At 48.5% G+C, this 17,631-nt stretch overlaps 1 protein-coding gene across 2 annotated transcripts in view; it reads right to left on the bottom strand.

Moving 5' to 3' along the window:
• CEP104 (centrosomal protein 104) overlaps positions 1 to 17,631 on the bottom strand; it is a 513,885-nt gene that overhangs the window by 59,961 nt on the left and 436,293 nt on the right. For both annotated transcript variants that reach the window (XM_086921737.1, XM_086921738.1), the window contains exon 16: positions 16,653 to 16,686. In XM_086921737.1, coding sequence (XP_086777863.1) covers positions 16,653 to 16,686 — 34 coding nt within the window. The remainder of the gene's footprint in view (positions 1 to 16,652; positions 16,687 to 17,631) is intronic.

Below are 17,631 nucleotides of genomic sequence, written 5' to 3'. Positions count from 1 at the left end.
TTTGTCCAAACGTACTAATAAAATAACAGCAGAGCGATCAAAGACCCTGAAGGAGATAGCCCAGTCTGAAGATAGTTTTAGAAAACCCAGGGGCACAAGAGTTACACCTTCTCTGAAATCTTATTTTAAGGTCCTACCCCAGATTCTAAACCTTAATCAGGAACAACTGCCCCGGTCTATAACATCAGAAATGTCTACCATAACAAAAAATTCTGCCTCACCAGTCATATCTAGTACGGGGCTCTTGATAGAGACCAATAAAAAGGCAGAAACCTCAGATCAGGGCGATGATCAGGGCAATGATGATGATGGAAAGCTGAATAGTATCAAGACGCCAGAGACAGTGTCCTTGAATGCAAACTCAGCAGGTATAGAAAGGACGGACATACAAAGCAACCCGGCCCAAAATCCAGGCGGGGAGAAGGAGGGCAGTGATGACAGCGTTGATACAATACAGCGCATACTTCTCAATATGAGCAAGGAAATTAAATCCGGGTTTGAAGAGTCAAAAGCTTGCTTTGCGGAATCTAGGCAAAACCAATCGGAGATCCGGGTCATGTGTGAAAATCTGGAATCCAAAGTAGATGGACTTTCTGAAAGGACAGGATGCTTAGAGACAACGGTAGAGGACCTTAAAGCAAGATTAGATCATGCCGAAAGGAAAATGGTGACTATGAGAAGGGAGGGAGAAGCAGTAAAGGATAGAGTAGAGTCCTTAGAGAATTATTCAAGAAGGAATAACCTCAGGATTTTAAAAGTCCCGGAAGGAAAAGAGGGGAGTGATCTTAAAAAATACGTGGTGACCTTGCTTAAGAACTCGCTGAAACTAGAGATGTTAGAAGCGGACTTGGAGGCGGACATACAAAGAGTTAATCGAGATCCATTTCGCTTAAACCCAAGTAGATCTAAACCTAGGAAGATTCTAGTAAACTTCTTGACCTATACAAACAAGGAAACGATTCTAACCCTAGCACTCAAGGCTAAAACCCTGCAGGCCTCAGATTTCTCCTTTGAAATAAGATCTGATCTATCTAAAACTACGTTAGATAGGCAGTGGGAGCTAGGTCAACGTATAGAAAAATTCAGAGCTTTGGAAGCTACTGCGCAGATGCGATTCCCTGCCTTCTTAAAAATTATGTTTAACAACAAAATGTATAATATCAAGACACCTCTTGAGGCAGACAAATTGTTAGTCTCCATCAGCGAATGTTCCCACACTCCTAGATAATAAAGATATTCACATAAATAAATAAATAGCAATGGTGTCCCCTGCACCAAAAGGAAAAATAAGAAAAAATATATTTAAAAAAAAAAAAAACTTCAGATATGAAAAAAAAAAAAAGATTAAATACATATGAGTGTGTGTATATATATATATATATATATATATATATATATATATATATATATATATATATTTATATTTATATATATGTGTGTATATGTATATGTGTATATGTGTGTGTGTATACATATGGGTGTGTATGGGTGTGTCTATCAATATACACACATAGAAAGAGTACGCATAATAGCCAAATAAAAATAAAAAGGGGAGGCACTCAGATTAGCACACTACTTTATAAAATAAAATAAACAAGCATTTGCAATGCAATGGTCTCGGCATCATTAATGGTAGAGCTATTGGCATTGCTCATGACATTTTTTTTTCTTTAAATCACAAATAAATGGCATTGTCATTAACATTGCCAATACACAGCACTCTGCACTCAACAGCACACAATGCTCTGCACACTCACTGCTCTGCACACTCACTCTGCACTCACTACTCTGCACACTCACTCTGCACTCACTACTCTGCACACACTCACTTTGCACTCACTCCTCTGCACACACTCACTTTGCACACACTCACTTTGCACTCACTCACTTTGCACTCACTCACTTTGCACACACTCACTTTGCACACACTCACTTTGCACACACTCACTTTGCACACACTCACTTTGCACACACTCACTTTGCACACACTCACTTTGCACTCACTCCTCTGCACTCACTCCTCTGCACTCACTCCTCTGCACTCACTCCTCTGCGCTCACTCCTCTGCACTCACTCCTCTGCACTCACTCCTCTGCACTCACTCCTCTGCACTCACTCCTCTGCACTCACTCCTCTGCACTCACTCCTCTGCACTCACTACTCACTATTATGCACTCACTACTCTGCACTCACTACTCACTATTATGCACTCACTACTCTGCACTCACTACTCTGCACTCACTACTCTGCACTCACTACTCTGCACTCACTACTCTGCACTCACTGCTCTGCACTCACTACTCTGCACTCACTACTCTGCACTCACTACTCTGCACTCACTACTCTGCACTCACTACTCTGCACTCACTACTCTGCACTCACTACTCTGCACTCACTACTCTGCACTCACTACTCTGCACTCACTACTCTGCACTCACTACTCTGCACTCACTAGGAGGAAGGATACACAGTTATACGAGTAGCTTGTCCGGGTTTTTTGCTTTGGATTCTGCGACTTGCAATCCTCTGTACCCCTTTATAAATTCAGATCTGCAAATCTCAGAATTGAAAGGAAAACATCTGTACTTGATTAGATACTCCTACTCGGAACCAGAAAGCTTGAGAGGGTTGAATGAGCCTGCTTAACTCTGCAGTTCGGTAAGTGCTTCCTAGAATCAAGCGACAGGAAGTGTTGAGTTAAATATGAGGGCCAAGTCACAGGCACATCATGCTAGTCTCCCTCAAGTGCCAATGTGCATAGCTGCCAAGGTTTTAGATTGCTATGTGTGACATTTTCATAATTTCAGTGCAATTATGAGTGACATTTCAACAAATATGAGTGACACCTTCTCGCGAGCAAAATCAAGTAATAAGGACGAGGGAAGCATATAAATATCAGGAATTACAACCATCTGAGGAATGAGAAACTCTAAGATCTTAAAACTGTTAAAAAGCACCAGAAATGGAAGAGCACTTCAGTGTGAATGTGCGAGGCGCGCTGCTTTTAAGCACCTCATGCCCATGACCCCCAGGATCTCCAGCCACGGCCTCCCTGAGTTCTGGGGCACTCTAATCGCCCTACTATGTCTCTCACAGTCCATAGCGGACACCCAGCCTTGTACTACAGGTGTAAATGTGTGAGTCACTCTGCTTCTAAGCACCTAACACCAATGATCCACGTCCCCTCCTGTCCTCCCTAAGTTCTGAGGTGCTCCCTCTGCGCTACCATGCCTCTCACAACTCTAAGGGGTCACCCAGGCTGCTGACACACATGTAGGGTCATGATACATGTGTGAATGTGCTAGATGGGCAGCTTCTAACACACCACTACCACCCAGAACCTCCAGCCTTCCTTGAGTTCCGAGGCGCTTCTCTGCCCTACTGTGTCTCCCACGCTCATAAGGGGACATCCAGGCTGCAGGTATTGAAAGCACATGACAGATGAGCTGCCTACATTTAAAATTAAGAGTCAACAGCTGACTCGTGGACTCTGCTGCAGACAGGCACAGACATTGACTGGGTAACAAATAGCACTAAGCAGCTGAGGTACACAGCCAGCGGCAGTATTTCATAAACTACCCATCAATTTAGTGATACCAAAAATAATAATTATTGCCCCCGCCCCCTTCTTTGCACAGATCACAACACACCACAGCTTTCACAGAGACCTACACACCACTGAGCAGAGTCACCGGCGCGGCCCAATTAAAACGAATTAGTACATGACCCTGCGGGCTCGCTCCGTTCCAGGACTCTAAAAGTACATTGTAACTAACATTGCAGTTTTTAGAACGTACAAAGCGTGCTCCTGTTATTAGTGTTGGTTTAAGCATGGGGTTACGTGGGGACACAGGAGCGGCAAGGACTGCAGCGCTAAAAGTTCGAAACAGACTCCCGGGCGTGGCAGAAGAGCCCGAGTGGGGGCCTTACCGTTGTGCCTGAGGAACCAGCATATTTTGTGCTCACAGTGAACCAAGGTGGCTGTCGACACAAAGGTCAAGCACTGAGTCTTCTTAAGGCACAAGAGGCGGGAGGGGCAAGCTGCTGCGAGTACGTGAGCGAGAGAGAAAACATGTAAGTGCAGGGATGCATGCAGCCTGACTGGTCGGTTGGGGACTCTGCAGCACTGATGCCAGGTTCAGGCCTTGATACACTCCCCCCGCCCCCCTCTCCCTGATGCCAGGCTCAGACCATGATCCACTCCGCCCTCCCCCCCTTCGCGGTAATCATTTCATTTTAAGAGGTGGGTAGCCTTAGTTCCGGCTGACAGTCTGTCCCTGATTTAAGTTCTATCGGGCCTGGCACTGGCTGCTGCACCAATCTTACCGTTCAGTGGGTGTCACACGGAAGACTCCACGATGTCCGATCACTCCACTGCACTCTTCCTCAGCAGGGTATGGCAAAATCGCATTCACTTGTGGCGCCCATCATAAGCCCCACAGCATGGGGGCCCCTACGAGCAGACAGCAATGCTGAGAAAGCCGAGCGCGGCGCTACCTGCAAACCAATGAGCCCACACTGTGCTGGCTTTTTCGCTTGAACTTCCCGCTGCGCCAGATGGCAGCAGGACGTGACGTTCTCCGCTGCGCCACTGTCCAATTGTATCAGTTGGGCCCAGCCCTGCGTCATGCTGTCTGACTCACAGCCGCGCGGCGCCATGGAATCACCACCTCGAGTCCTGAATAAGATACTTGTACCATTAAATGACGAGACCATGAGCCTGCCAGCGTCTCCTTAGCTCAACTGGAAGCCCCCAAGCCCGAGGGAACAGTGTGTCTCTTCAACCCTGTTTGCTGCTGCTGATAACGCCTCAAAAAAGGTGCCGCCTGGGGCGTACCGCCCCCCCCGCACCCCCCTAGCTACGCGGCTGGCCCCGTGTTTATTTCCTCTGCGGGGCTGTGGAGGAAGCACAAAGCACGCCCCCTTCTGCGTGACCCTCCTATGATGGGCTGGCTGAGAATGAAAGTCTTACCATTGTTCGCTACGGCGCGCGCACTCCTGAAAACGAAAGCTATGGTGGGGGCGGGACTTCCGCCTTGTGCGCGAAGCCCGCACCCACGAGTGCCTGGCCCGAGGAGCAGTGGTTGAGGCTGCAGATCTCCGGAGTGGCGGTAAGTGCCCTTACTTGTAGGGGGGGTAGAGGGGGGTGCGCTTGTGTGTGTATATGTATGTGTGCGATGGGGGGCCTTGGTGCACGTGTGTGTGTGCTTGTGCGCGCGCGCGTATGTGTGTGTGTGTGTCCGGGGTGTGTGTCTATGTATGTGCGTGCGTGGGCGCTGGGGGAATTGTCAGGAGAGGTGCGGCGTAGAGTGTGAGGCGAGGTGGGGGAGGGGTGGGTGCAGTATCGTGGGCAAAGGAGAGAGCGGACGAGGCACTGGGAGGCATGCGAAGGGGGGGCGAGAGTGCCGGGATAGTGGGCAATTGAGGAACATCAGCGATGTGAAGAGTGGGGTGGCATAGCGAGCGCTGAGCAGGGCTGCTGCGGAAGGGACATGAAAATGGTTGATCACCGGAGTAGCAACGGCATAAGGGGCCCGTTGCTGGAGAGTTTTTAAGAGGTGCGCATCTGTCGGCGGGGGGGGGGGGGGCGGGTGGGCGGGCGGCTCCCGTATTGGTGGGGATGTGTGTGTCTGTCTGCATGCGTGTGTGTATGCGTGTATGCGCAAGCGTGTTTGAAGCTTCTCAGGAGACAGTGGCTGAGCGCGCGGCAATCGGCTCAACAGGAAATGCGCGCGGCCGGGACTGTCTCCTGGGAAGCATAGTCGCTGACAAAAGATCTCGGCGGAGACGCGCTTCCGCGCGTTGACGCCGAGACCTAAAAATACAAAAGGGGGTAGTTAGATAGCCACAAAAAAAATAATAATAATAATTTAAAAAAAATAAATAAATAAAGGTGAAGTATCTTCCTCCTTTTGCTCTTGCATATCTTCCAACATGATCAAAGGATCGACTGACTGATACTCTAGACAAATGGGGCTCCAGGTAGGAGTATGTCGGGGGCGAAAATCTGGCCAGCCATCCGGCCAGAGTAAGTAGGGAGGGGTTTTCCAGGGGAGGGAGGGGGGTGGTAGTGGGGGTAAAAGCACAAAAAAGTCCTCAGAACCAAAACTTCAAAAATCGGAAATCTATCGATTCCAGGGTCTACAGGGAACACAGTATAAGAATGGCCAAGATCAAAACCAATGAAGGAGAGATACTAGAAGGTCGAGCAAAGAGAAAACCAAAAACTGTTAAAGGGGGAATGGGTAAAGAGAGGCAAGGGAACGTTAGAGAGAAATGAGAGACATTGAGTTTCTCTCCTGGAACGTAAACGGTCTGCGCGTACGAGGGAGAAGACATATAATCATGCAGTACCTCAGAGATTCGCCCGCGCAGATTATAATGCTCCAGGAGACACACTTAAATAAAAAAGAAATTTCAGATATTTTTTAAAAACTAAGATGGGTCGATAAATTCGTCACCACAGACCACAATGCCAGCATCCGTGGTTTAGCTATCATCTTTAAAATAGGCGCTAGAGCCCAGATTGAAGATTTGAAGGCAGATCCAAACGGGAGATGGATAATAGCCAATGTCCAGTTAGATCTTAGGAGATTTACCCTAGTAGTCTACTACGGACCTAACCAAGATGACCCCACTTATATAAACACAATACAAAATCATCTGATAAACATCACTAATCCTATAATATGGTCGGGTTATTTTAACTTGATATTAGACCCTAAGCTAGATAAATCCCACAGTTCTAGGGCAATAAGTCATAACAAATCAAGAGAAACACTATTGCGCTGTAAGTCTAATTTGGGAGTTGAAGACTTCTGGAGACAGAGAGCTGGGAAAACATTGGGGTTCTCTTATCATAACCATAAGTATAGGCATAAATCCCGAATTGATTATGCCTTATTTAGCTTCTCTCTAAAAGCCATGATAAGGAATATCACATATCTACCATCGCACTTATCAGATCACTCTGCTATCATTTTCTCGCTAACAGTAGACCGCGAACACAGCTTTGCCTCATGATCCTTGACCGTACTCTTCTATTAGAGGAAACGGAAAGAGATTATCTTATATCCGAGACCACTGTCTTCTTAGAGTTGAATTTAGACTCGGCCCCATTGGTTAGTGTGTGGGAGACGTGGAAAGCGTATATAAGGGGATGCATCACTAATAGGGCATCTTACAGGAAAAAGAAGTACAGAGAGGAATTAAGGTCAATAGAGCAAGATCTGGCAAAACTGGATTTAATAGATCAAGTACCTTCCACCGACTTAGATAAGAAAAAAGAGCTAAAGGACAAATTAGACACACTATTACAGGAGAGAATTAATAAACGTTGGCAGGCTAGTAAACTCTCCCACTTCGAATACGGTGAGTCAGCAGGAAAGATATTAGCCGGGAAAATAAAAGCTGACCAGGTTAGGAAACACATAAAAGAAGTGAGAGTGGTTGGAGAATTAAATACCAGGAAAACTGATACAGCGATTGGTGAAGCCTTTAGCACCTTCTCTCGAAAAATTTATACTGACGAAATAATTGATAATACTGATAACATCGAGGAAAGAAACAATTGGCTGGAAAAGTTAGACATTCCCGAGCTAAAAGAGCACCAGAGCGAGAATCTAGAAGGGAGATAACCCAGGGGGAAGTTGAAAATACCATTAAGAAGTTAAAACAGGGAAAAGCGACAGGACCGGATGGGATTCCGGGTGAATTATACCGGGTCCTTAACTCCACACTTACCCCGATATTGACAAAGCTATTTAATGATATACTATTAAAAGGAGAGACACCACCTAGATCCTGGGGAGAAGCAAACATAGCCTTAATCCTAAAACCAGACAAAGACCCAACAGATTGTGGTTCATATCGTCCAATCTCGCTCCTAAACAATGACTATAAGATCTTTTCGTCAATTTTGGCCGCTCGTTTAGGTAGCGAGATTGGAGGGATCATACATCAGGACCAAAAGGGGTTTATAAGAGGCCGACAACTTGCCGACTTAACATACCATCTAGTTGGAGCCATAGACATTGCCTCAACATTTGCTTTACCTCTAGCAATCATGACTCTCGATGCAACAAAAGCATTCGATAGAGTAAACTGGTCCTACTTACATGCCGCAATGACAACGTTTAAAATAGGACCTAAATTTCATAGAACGATAGGCCTATTGTACAAAAACCCTAAGGCAACTTTGATAATAAACGGAACATGCACAAATCCCTTCCAAATTTCAAGAGGAACGAGACAGGGGTGCCCTCTTTCCCCCCTATTATTTGACATTTATCTGGAACCATTTGCTCACTCCATACGAGAAAATCCTAATATCCCTCCCTTTTAATTCTCAGGGTGGGAAAAGAAAGTCGGGATGTATGCTGATAACATTCTTATTTACACTACAGACCCGACACGGGCCTTCCCTGGGGTAATCCATAGCGCGGAGGAATTTGGAAAGTACTCAGGCTATGAAATTAACGCAGGGAAGACGGAGATAATGGCTTGGAACATCGCCAATATTCAGCTTCCCTTAAAATCTTCAATGCGCTACCTGGGTATAAGAATCACCAAAGAGAGGGGAGGAGCTACGCGGGCATCCAAGATGGTCGCGTGAGCAGAGAGCTCCCGAGACCCGCGCCGTCCTCCTTTATCTATCCTTCACCTATCCTGGTCATTTTTACGGGCTTTTGCAGCACTATCATCGCTGATGCTACTGATCCTTTTCCGGTCGAAATCGGACTTTGGGGACCATTTTTCTGCAACTTGGAACTTTCTGGCCTGCCCGCTGGCGCGACCGGGGACTCGGCTGCCCACTGTGGCCGACATGTAATTGAACAACAACGGCTGCCTGGCATCTGGCCCGCCGGAGGTGTATTGCTTTCACTTTCGGTTTCCTTCCCTTTGTTCCTGTCTCCTCCTACTCTGCCTCGCCTGCTGCCCTCTCGATCTGAACGATCCTCCGTTGGACTGGCAAGGAGGCCGCTACACCTCTGCTTCACTGGCGCATCGGAGTTTCGAGACTTTTCTACCTGTTCGTCACCTCCTTTGGCTAGCCGCCCAACTCTGGAGGCGAGATGGCGACGAAAGTGGAGGCCGAAAGACGCCGGAAAGCTGCGACCCGGGGGGGATCGATCCAAACGAACATGATCGAACGCTATACCCAGCCGAGAGGCTCCCCCGGGGCCATATGCATGGGTGCTGAAGGACTTCAAACGGACACATCGTCCACGTCGGAAGTATCGCTCCAAGACCTAATGGCTGCCATCACTGGACTCAAGGCCGACATGGGCCAACAGTTTGAGGCCGTGGTGACCAAAATTGACACGGTGGCGGTGGATGTGACTCTGATCCGAGCCGACCTGTCCAAAACGAATGAGCGGGTGAAGGCACTGGATCTTAAAACGTCGAGCCTGGTGACCGACATGGCTGAGGCGCAGTCCGAAATTGGCAATCTGCGTGCATCGCACGACTTGCTGCTCAAGCGGATGGAGGACTATGATAACAGGGCCAGGCGGAACAACATACGCCTTGTCGGAGTTCCGGAAGGCGATGGTTCGGTAGCGACCGATCTGCTGGTCGAGGAACTGATAGTCGCCCACCTGGCCCCGGCAGGGCTTAGTAAGTTCTTTGCCGTTGAGCGCGCCTATCGTTTCCCCGGAGGTCAAGCGAAGCTGGGGAATCCGCCGAGGCCTATCATTGCCAAGCTTTTTCATTACCGGGACAGGGATGCTATCCTCCAGGCCGCCCGTAAGCATGGTCCCCTGAAGTATGACAATAACTCTGTCTCCATATATCCCGACTTCACTCCTCAAGTGCAGCGGCAAAGATCTGGTTTCCTCGGAGTGAAGCGTCGCCTAAGGGACCGGGGACTGAAATACGCCATGCTGTTTCCGGCCCGGCTCCGGATTGAATATCGGGAACGTGCCTATTTCTTTGATCAACCTGAACGTGCTGCCGACTGGTTGGACTCGTTGCCGGCAGATGACTTTGGGAGCGGAGGCCCTGGTGGTGCGGAGGGTGGTGCAGAGGCCCAGGAGTAACAGATGCCCTGGAGGTTCCGATTGAGACTATGCAACGTACTGTACATATTGACTTATTCTCTGATGACTCTGCCCGTGGCGGTGCGGTAACGGGTGATTTCTCCCTTCCTCCTCGGGGGGTTCTTTGTGTAGAAGTATGGGGCGACAGGCACACTGCAGTTGGGGGTGGCTTTTTAGTCAGCAGGGGTGCAGGGAGGGGGGTGTTGTAACGGGTTTGGGTTCTGGGGTCGGTGTTTGGGGACTGGTTTGTGTTTCGTTTCATTTGTTCTGTTCTCTGTTTCATGGTATTTCATATCTTGCAATGATTGTCCATAGTGGGTCCTGCTGGGGGGTGGGTGTGGAATGTTTCTGCCATAATGGGGGGGGGGGGGTGAACTGCGGATTCTTTCCTGGAACGTGAATGGTCTGGGTGATAGAATTAAGCGGGGCATTGTACTGCAATTTTTGAGGCGCCACGCCCCTGATGTTGTGTTCCTTCAAGAGACCCACTTGATTGGTAACGCTTGCAAGGCATTAGACCGCCGGGGTTATCGACTGGTTGCACATGCGGGTTTCACTTCGGGTTCCCGGGGTGTGGGTATTATGGTAAAGTCTTCCCTTGCTCTTGCTATTGATGATGTTATCCTTGATGAGCGTGGGCGGTATGCTGCTGTTTCGGGGAGGTGGGAGGGTAAACAGGTCGTGTTTGTTGTTGTCTATATCCCCCCGGGACTGCAGGCTACCACTTATGCTGATTTAGGTAGGACTCTTCTTGGGCTGCCAGACGGCCTGTTGGTCCTGGGCGGGGACTTCAATTCTGTCATGTCCGGCGACTGCGACCGACTACCCCCTAGAGTATTACCACAGTCCCAGATGTGGCTCAGTGAAATGGCTGACACTTTTGGCTTAGTAGATGTCTGGCGCTCACTACATCCCACGCTCCAACAATACACTTTTCATTCTGGCGCGCACGGCAGCCTCTCCCGTATTGACTATTTTTTTATGTTAGCCTCCACTTTGTCCACTGTTCGTGAGATTCGGCACCTTCCCCGGGGTATCTCGGACCACTCCCCCCTGTTGATCACGATTTCTGTGGGTGGTCGGCATGGTAACAGAGTCCCCCCGATTCCCCCCTGGCATTTTAAAAACCCCCGGCTCCGCTCGGACTTGATTAAAGCAATAGATTGCTATTTTTCTGAGAACCTGGGCTCTGTCACTTCCCCCACTGTTCTCTGGGAGGCCTTCAAGACGGTTATTCGGGGTTCCGCCCTGTCACTCATTGCTACTGAGCGTAGGGTGAAGAGGGAGGCTGTTGTGGCTCTTGAAACTGAAATCACTGCGCTTGAAAGTGAGTTGGGTGGGAATGACACGCCTGCACTGTTGCATGAATTGGAACTGAAACAAGCAGACTATAAGGCCTGTGTCACGGATGCTGCTAAATTGATGCGGTCTAATCAACTTGGTCGACTGTACGATGTGGGTGACAAGGCTAGCAAGCTTCTTGCATGGCTGGATAGGACTGAGCGTGCGAGTCGTGTTGTTCCCTCCATTGTTCGTGATTCTGGTGTTACTGTCTCGGATCCGGGTGAGGTTGTTGAGTGTTTTGTTGACCACTTTCGTATGGTTTATACGCCTGTTAGTGATCGAGATGAGGCCGACTCCAGATTCCTCCTGCGTGACATTGCTCTGCCTACCGTGTCTGATGAGGACTGCCTCGCTTTGGAGGCCCCCTTTACTGTCGACGAGATTGCCCTCGCAATCCGTTCCCTTCGCTCGGGTAAGGCAATGGGCCCTAACGGACTCCCCATTGAACTCTACAAACTTTGCCCTGACAAGATGGCCGCTCATCTGCGTCACATGTTTTTTGAGGCGGTTGAGGCCGGATGCCTCCCCCTTGAGCAGCGCCTTGCTACCATAGTGGTCATTTATAAGGATGGCAAACCTCGTGACCGCTGTGCCTCGTACCGCCCCATCTCCCTCCTTAATGCGGAACCCAAAATCCTTGCTAAGGTGCTGGCCAATCGGATGCTTGCTGTTATCTGCGACTTGATCCATCCGGATCAATCCGGGTTCATCCCTCACAGGAACACTGCTCTTAATTTACGTAGGCTCCACAGTGTCCTCGCGAGAGCTTCTACTCTCGCCGAGCCAGCAGTGATCGCCTCCCTTGACGCCACGATGGCATTTGACACCATTGAATGGCCTTATCTATGGGCAGTCCTCGCCAAATTTGGCTTTGGCCCCACCTTCATCGCATGGGTCAAGCTTCTCTATGAACAGCCGCTAGCTCAGGTCGCTGTGAACGGGAGATGCTCAGACCCCTTTCCTTTGGGCCGTGGCACACGTCAAGGATGTCCCCTTTCTCCGCTTTTGTTCGCTTTGGCACTCGAACCTCTTGCCGCGTGGCTCCGGTGGGAACCCTCGATCAAAGGGATCCGATGGTCCCCTGACCTCGAGGATCGTGTTTCCTTGTATGCGGATGACATCCTCCTTTATCTTACTTCCCCTCAGAAGTCACTCAATGTCCTCTTCGACGTCCTTACGTCCTTCGGTAAGAACTCGGGGCTGGTCATTAACTGGACCAAGTCCTGTGTCTACGCCACAGCTGGTACTCTACCGCCTCTCCCCCGTAGATTTCCCATCCTGGTAGCGACTGACGGTTTTAAGTATCTGGGGGTCCATGTATCCATGATCTCTTCGGTCCGCTATGAGCGGAACTTGTATGCTCCGCTCCGCAGGCTGAAGCAGGATGTTCGGCGATGGCGCGAACTGCCCTTATCCCCATTGGGCCGGGCGGCGCTCTTTAAGATGATGTCGCTTCCCCGCTTCCTCTATGCCCTGCAAAATTTCTTCGACCCCGTTCCGGCCCGCTATTTCCATGAAGTCGAAAGTTTACAGCGGCAACTTATCTGGGATGGCCGTGCCCGAATTGCCTTATCTAAGCTCACACTCTCCTGGTACGATGGGGGTATTGCGCTACCGGATATTAGACGGTACTACTGGGCCTCGCACCTGAGCGCCATCAACCATGCGACATATTCTCCGGAGCCAGCCCCCGCCTTTGCTTTGGATAAGCTGTTGTTGCCCGGCGGCAACTTTAATAGGGCGCTATACTCTAACGCCCCCTTTCGACTCCTTACGGGCCCAACGAAATGTGCAGTGCGGGCATGGCGAGATGCTACGGTGGCCACGGGCTGGGGTGGTAGACTGACACGTATGACGCCACTATACGACTCGGAGCGACTGGGCAACCTGTGGAAGACGAAGGGGTTTGAGAAATGGGACATGATTGGGATTAGTACTGTGGGGGACCTTTGGACACGTGGCGCGGTTAAGTCCTTTGAATCACTAAAGCTGGAGTTCCGGCTCGACGATAGGGAGTACTTCCGTTATATGCAGGTCAGACATGCCTTGTCTTCTGTCTTCCCCTCCGGTACTGATGTTCCGCAGTCCTCCCCTTTGGAGGATCGAGTTCTAGATGGCCATGTCCCAGACAGTACCATCTCCTTAATTTATAAAAAGCTCATCCATAACAGAGCTGACCAGCTCGAGAAGCTCCGGGCTTCCTGGACTGCTGACGGACTTGAATTGGACGACGAGGATTGGCAGTCCGCCGTGTCCTCCCCTAAGGAGGTGGCTATTCCGGCACGACTTCGCTTTGTCCAATTGAAAATCCTCCATCGCGTGTATCTTACTGGAGTGCGTCTGGTGCGAATGGGTCTGATTGCTGACGGACGCTGCAGGCGTGGGTGTGGGATGGATGGTACTTTTCTTCATGTTCTGTGGGAATGTCCAGTGATTGTAGCGTATTGGTCGAGGGTGCATGAAGTTATGAGTCGTGTCACGGGGGTCCCCTTGCTTCCTGAGGCGCGTCGTTGTCTGTTGAATGTGTGGGAACCGTCTGACTGCACTGCTGCCCAGACACTTTGGGTCACCCTGGGCAATATGATCGCGAAGAGGGATATCGCACAGCTCTGGGGCTCCCCTAGACCGCCAGTGCTCAGTGCCTGGAAAGAAAACATGGACTGGTCCATGTTTCGAGAGAAGACGGTATATGAGGCCCGGGGGCGCCCTGGGAAGTGGTCCAGAGTTTGGACTCCCTGGAACACTTATCGTGGAGACATCTGTTCTCCTCCACTTGACTACGAAGTCCCTCTCCCCTCCTCTCCGTGATTTCCGTTCCTCTCCTCCACTCACCAAATGCTCTGCTCTCTTATTCGCGCCACCCCCCCCTTACACTCGCTTTTTCTCCTACATCCATTCCCCTCCTCCCACCTCCAGCAACCCTTGCCACCATGATACCATGTGTTTGTCTGTTTGTGTTCAGTTCAACAAAAACATAAAATTAAACCTCTCTTATCCTGATTTGTATGATACTACGCTCTTGCCGATAATGTTGATGTGATAGATTGCTCCAGCAACGTTCTGCCTGGTATAACATTTTTTGCTCAACAAGTTTTTGTCATAGCGGCCGGCCCGGTGGGGTTGTAGGCAGATGCTGTGTATCGTGCACTTGTAATTAAAGGTTTTCAAAAAAAAAAAAAAAAAAAAAAAAAAAAAGAATCACCAAAGATCCTAACCTGCTGGCTCAGAACAATCTAGACCGCGTTTCACACGAAGCGAAGATATTAATGAAGTCCGGATCATTTTTACCTCTCACCATCTATGGAAGGACTAGCTTAGTAAAAATGTCCATTCTCCCGAAATACACTTTTCTCTTCAATACAATTCCTTTAATATTTGACACGAACCAATTAAAAACATCACAACAAAACATAAATTCATTTGTTTGGTGTTACAAATCATCCAGGTTGGCGTGGAAGAAACTGAGAAGGAGAAGGGAAAAAGGAGGCCTTGCTCTGCCAGACCTGGAATACTATGCGTGGGCCTTTCACCTGACCCACTCCAGGATGCTATTAAAGTCCCCATTAGACAACTCTAACGGTTACATGTTCAAAGCTATGCTATTGGGTTCAGACCTTCCATCGGACGGATTCCTATTTAAATTCGGGCATCAGAGGTTTTTAAAAAAAGTCAGACTGAAGACATTATACTGCCCCATAAAAGAATGGTCTCAAATTAAATCGAAGGCGGGGATTGCATATTTTTCTGACTATGCACCGATATGGGACTTTCCTGGACTTTCTTCGAATTCCACACAGACAATAAAACCAGTCCTACAAGAAGCAGGAATTACAAGATGGGGAGAATTAGTAGAAGATGGCTCTCTTATTGATTGGGAAATATTCTCAGACAAGGCAACCTCACCATTATCTTGGTTTGTCTATAGTCAGCTTTCAAGCTGGTTTCGTTCTCAAACAACTAAAAAAAACAAATTCGGAGGAGACAGTTTATTAGAGAAAAATCTAATGGAAAAATCACAAGGGAAAGGAGGTTGCTGCACATTATTGGAGCATCTTGGAAGAAAGAGAGGATGAGCTTAATCTTCCGACAAAGCTATGGGGTGGAGAGGGTGAACCCCAGGCAGAAGGGAAATGGATTGAATCCTTTACGCTTCTTTATAAGATCATCAAACCAGCCTGGCTGAGGCGTAATCAATTGTTTACACTACATCAGGCGTACTATTCCCCCAAAAGGCTTTCTAAGTTTCAACCGGGAAAATGCTGCAGTAAATGTTCCCTGCCAGCTGCCTCAGATCTACATATGTTCTGGGAATGCCCGAATGTTACCAACTTCTGGCAGGAAGTAAAGACATCGCTTGATTCAATCCTTAAAACCTCTATCCCCCTCTCTTGGTCCTTGGTAATATTTGGACTGAGTGATAATATCAAAGGATTAGAAAGAGAGTTCCTATACTACGCCATATTATTAGCTAGAAGACAAATATGCAAAAATTGGGTTAACATCAACCCACCAACTCATGCAGAGTGGTTGTCTTCACTGTACATCACATCAAAAGCAGATTTGGCCAGAACACGTAGTCCCCGTACAGTGAGATTTTGGAATTTCTTAATTGAGTGGAGTCGGAACAGTTAGGACCCCGGGTTTTTTTTTTCTTTTTTTTTTTCCCCCGGGTCCGATGATTAAGCCTCTGTCTCCATGTCCAACGGGAGGCGCCCCATGCCATAGCTAAATTGGACGATCAGCCCATATTGGGTGTGTATTGGAGCTAGATCGTGTGGGGCTCTATTTCTCAGCTTCGACATCAGACCGCCTTCCAGGGAAAATTGACGGTACCTTAAAAATGTACATGTATTTGTATAAAAAGGCTACGGGGTCCCGCGGAGGAATGCCCCTGGATCGATTAGGTGGCAAATGAGGACACAAAAAAAAAAAAAAACTTTATCTGTTCTGGCGCAGACTGTCTTTCTGGCTCAACCGAATCTGGGTACAAGTCATGCCCTGTGCATGTGCATGAGGACTTTGGTGACGATATGAACAGGACTGGGCACTGCAGTAGTGGAATTCACCAGTCTTTCTGAAATCAAAACCCTACATACCATCAGGAGGACAAGTTTGTAGTGGACTGTACCTACACCTGTTCAATGGCTATCCTCTTTGATACGTTGTAGACAATACATTATGGTAACTGGAATACAATTTCAATTTAAAATATAAAACAACCTATATGGAGAAGAAAGAAGGTAAAAAAGACTTTAAGGTGTTACCTACCAACTTTCGGTTTCAGCACATCTGGTTCTTTTTCCTGAACACAAAATACAAATAAATAATCAAAGTTAAGGATGTTAATTATTCAGTCCAACAAAAATATATTTGCTGTGTACAATAAGACAGAGAAACTAAGGAAAAGAGTTAGCATGGATCACATAACTGGGAAGAAGAGGTAAGAGTATAGGACTCCTGATTCCATGTCTAACTAGTGCATGTGGTCCCCTAGACCACACCTACTTTATGTAAGCATGTGGTCCCCTAGACCACACCTGCTTGATGTACTACCATTGGCAGAAAATTAATGTTGCAATTGCTGGGTGGCTAAAAGCACAGGAACCATAAACAAGGTGTACATTTTCTCCTAGCTAAGTATGTTCAAGGCTTGATGCAGCAATACAACTCCCATCATTAAACGTAGTAAATTAGGCATCAAGGGATACAACTTCACTGGCCTGGTCAGTGATCTGCTTCCCTTCATCACAGCTCCGCCTGGTAGCTGCTGCCCCTTGGAGGCTCACTGACCCTCGCTGGTTGGTGGTTCGAGGCCCTCCTACACCAGCAGGCTCCCACCTGCGCCTCTTCCCTGGTGTTCTAGTGGGGAGCATCTTTGCTCTGCTGTTGGTCTGCCTTCTGTGGTTTTGCTTTCTGCCTCTTTGCACTCGTTTTTGTTTTTATCTCTCTTCACCCCTTTTTTGTTGTTTTTCACTTTTTCTCTCTTTGTGCTGTGCCCCTGCTCGATGCCTGCAGGACCGCCCCCTTCGTAGTGCTGTTTCCTGCCTCCCAGCTGTCCCCCTCACACTACTTAATGGCGGCTGCTGCTCTAAGAAAGAAGCAACTTCACTAACCTTATCAGTTATCTGTTCCCTTCCTGTGCAGCTCCGCCTGGTAGCTGCTGCGTCTTGCAGGCTCACTGACCCTCACTAGTTGGAGACTTGAGACCGTCCTCCACTCACGTTGCCTGCACCTCATCCCTAGCGGT

Source organism: Lissotriton vulgaris, chromosome 5, assembly GCF_964263255.1.
Source record: "Lissotriton vulgaris chromosome 5, aLisVul1.2, whole genome shotgun sequence".
NCBI lineage: Eukaryota > Metazoa > Chordata > Amphibia > Caudata > Salamandridae > Lissotriton > Lissotriton vulgaris.
This window is presented reverse-complemented; position numbering and strand designations above follow the sequence as displayed.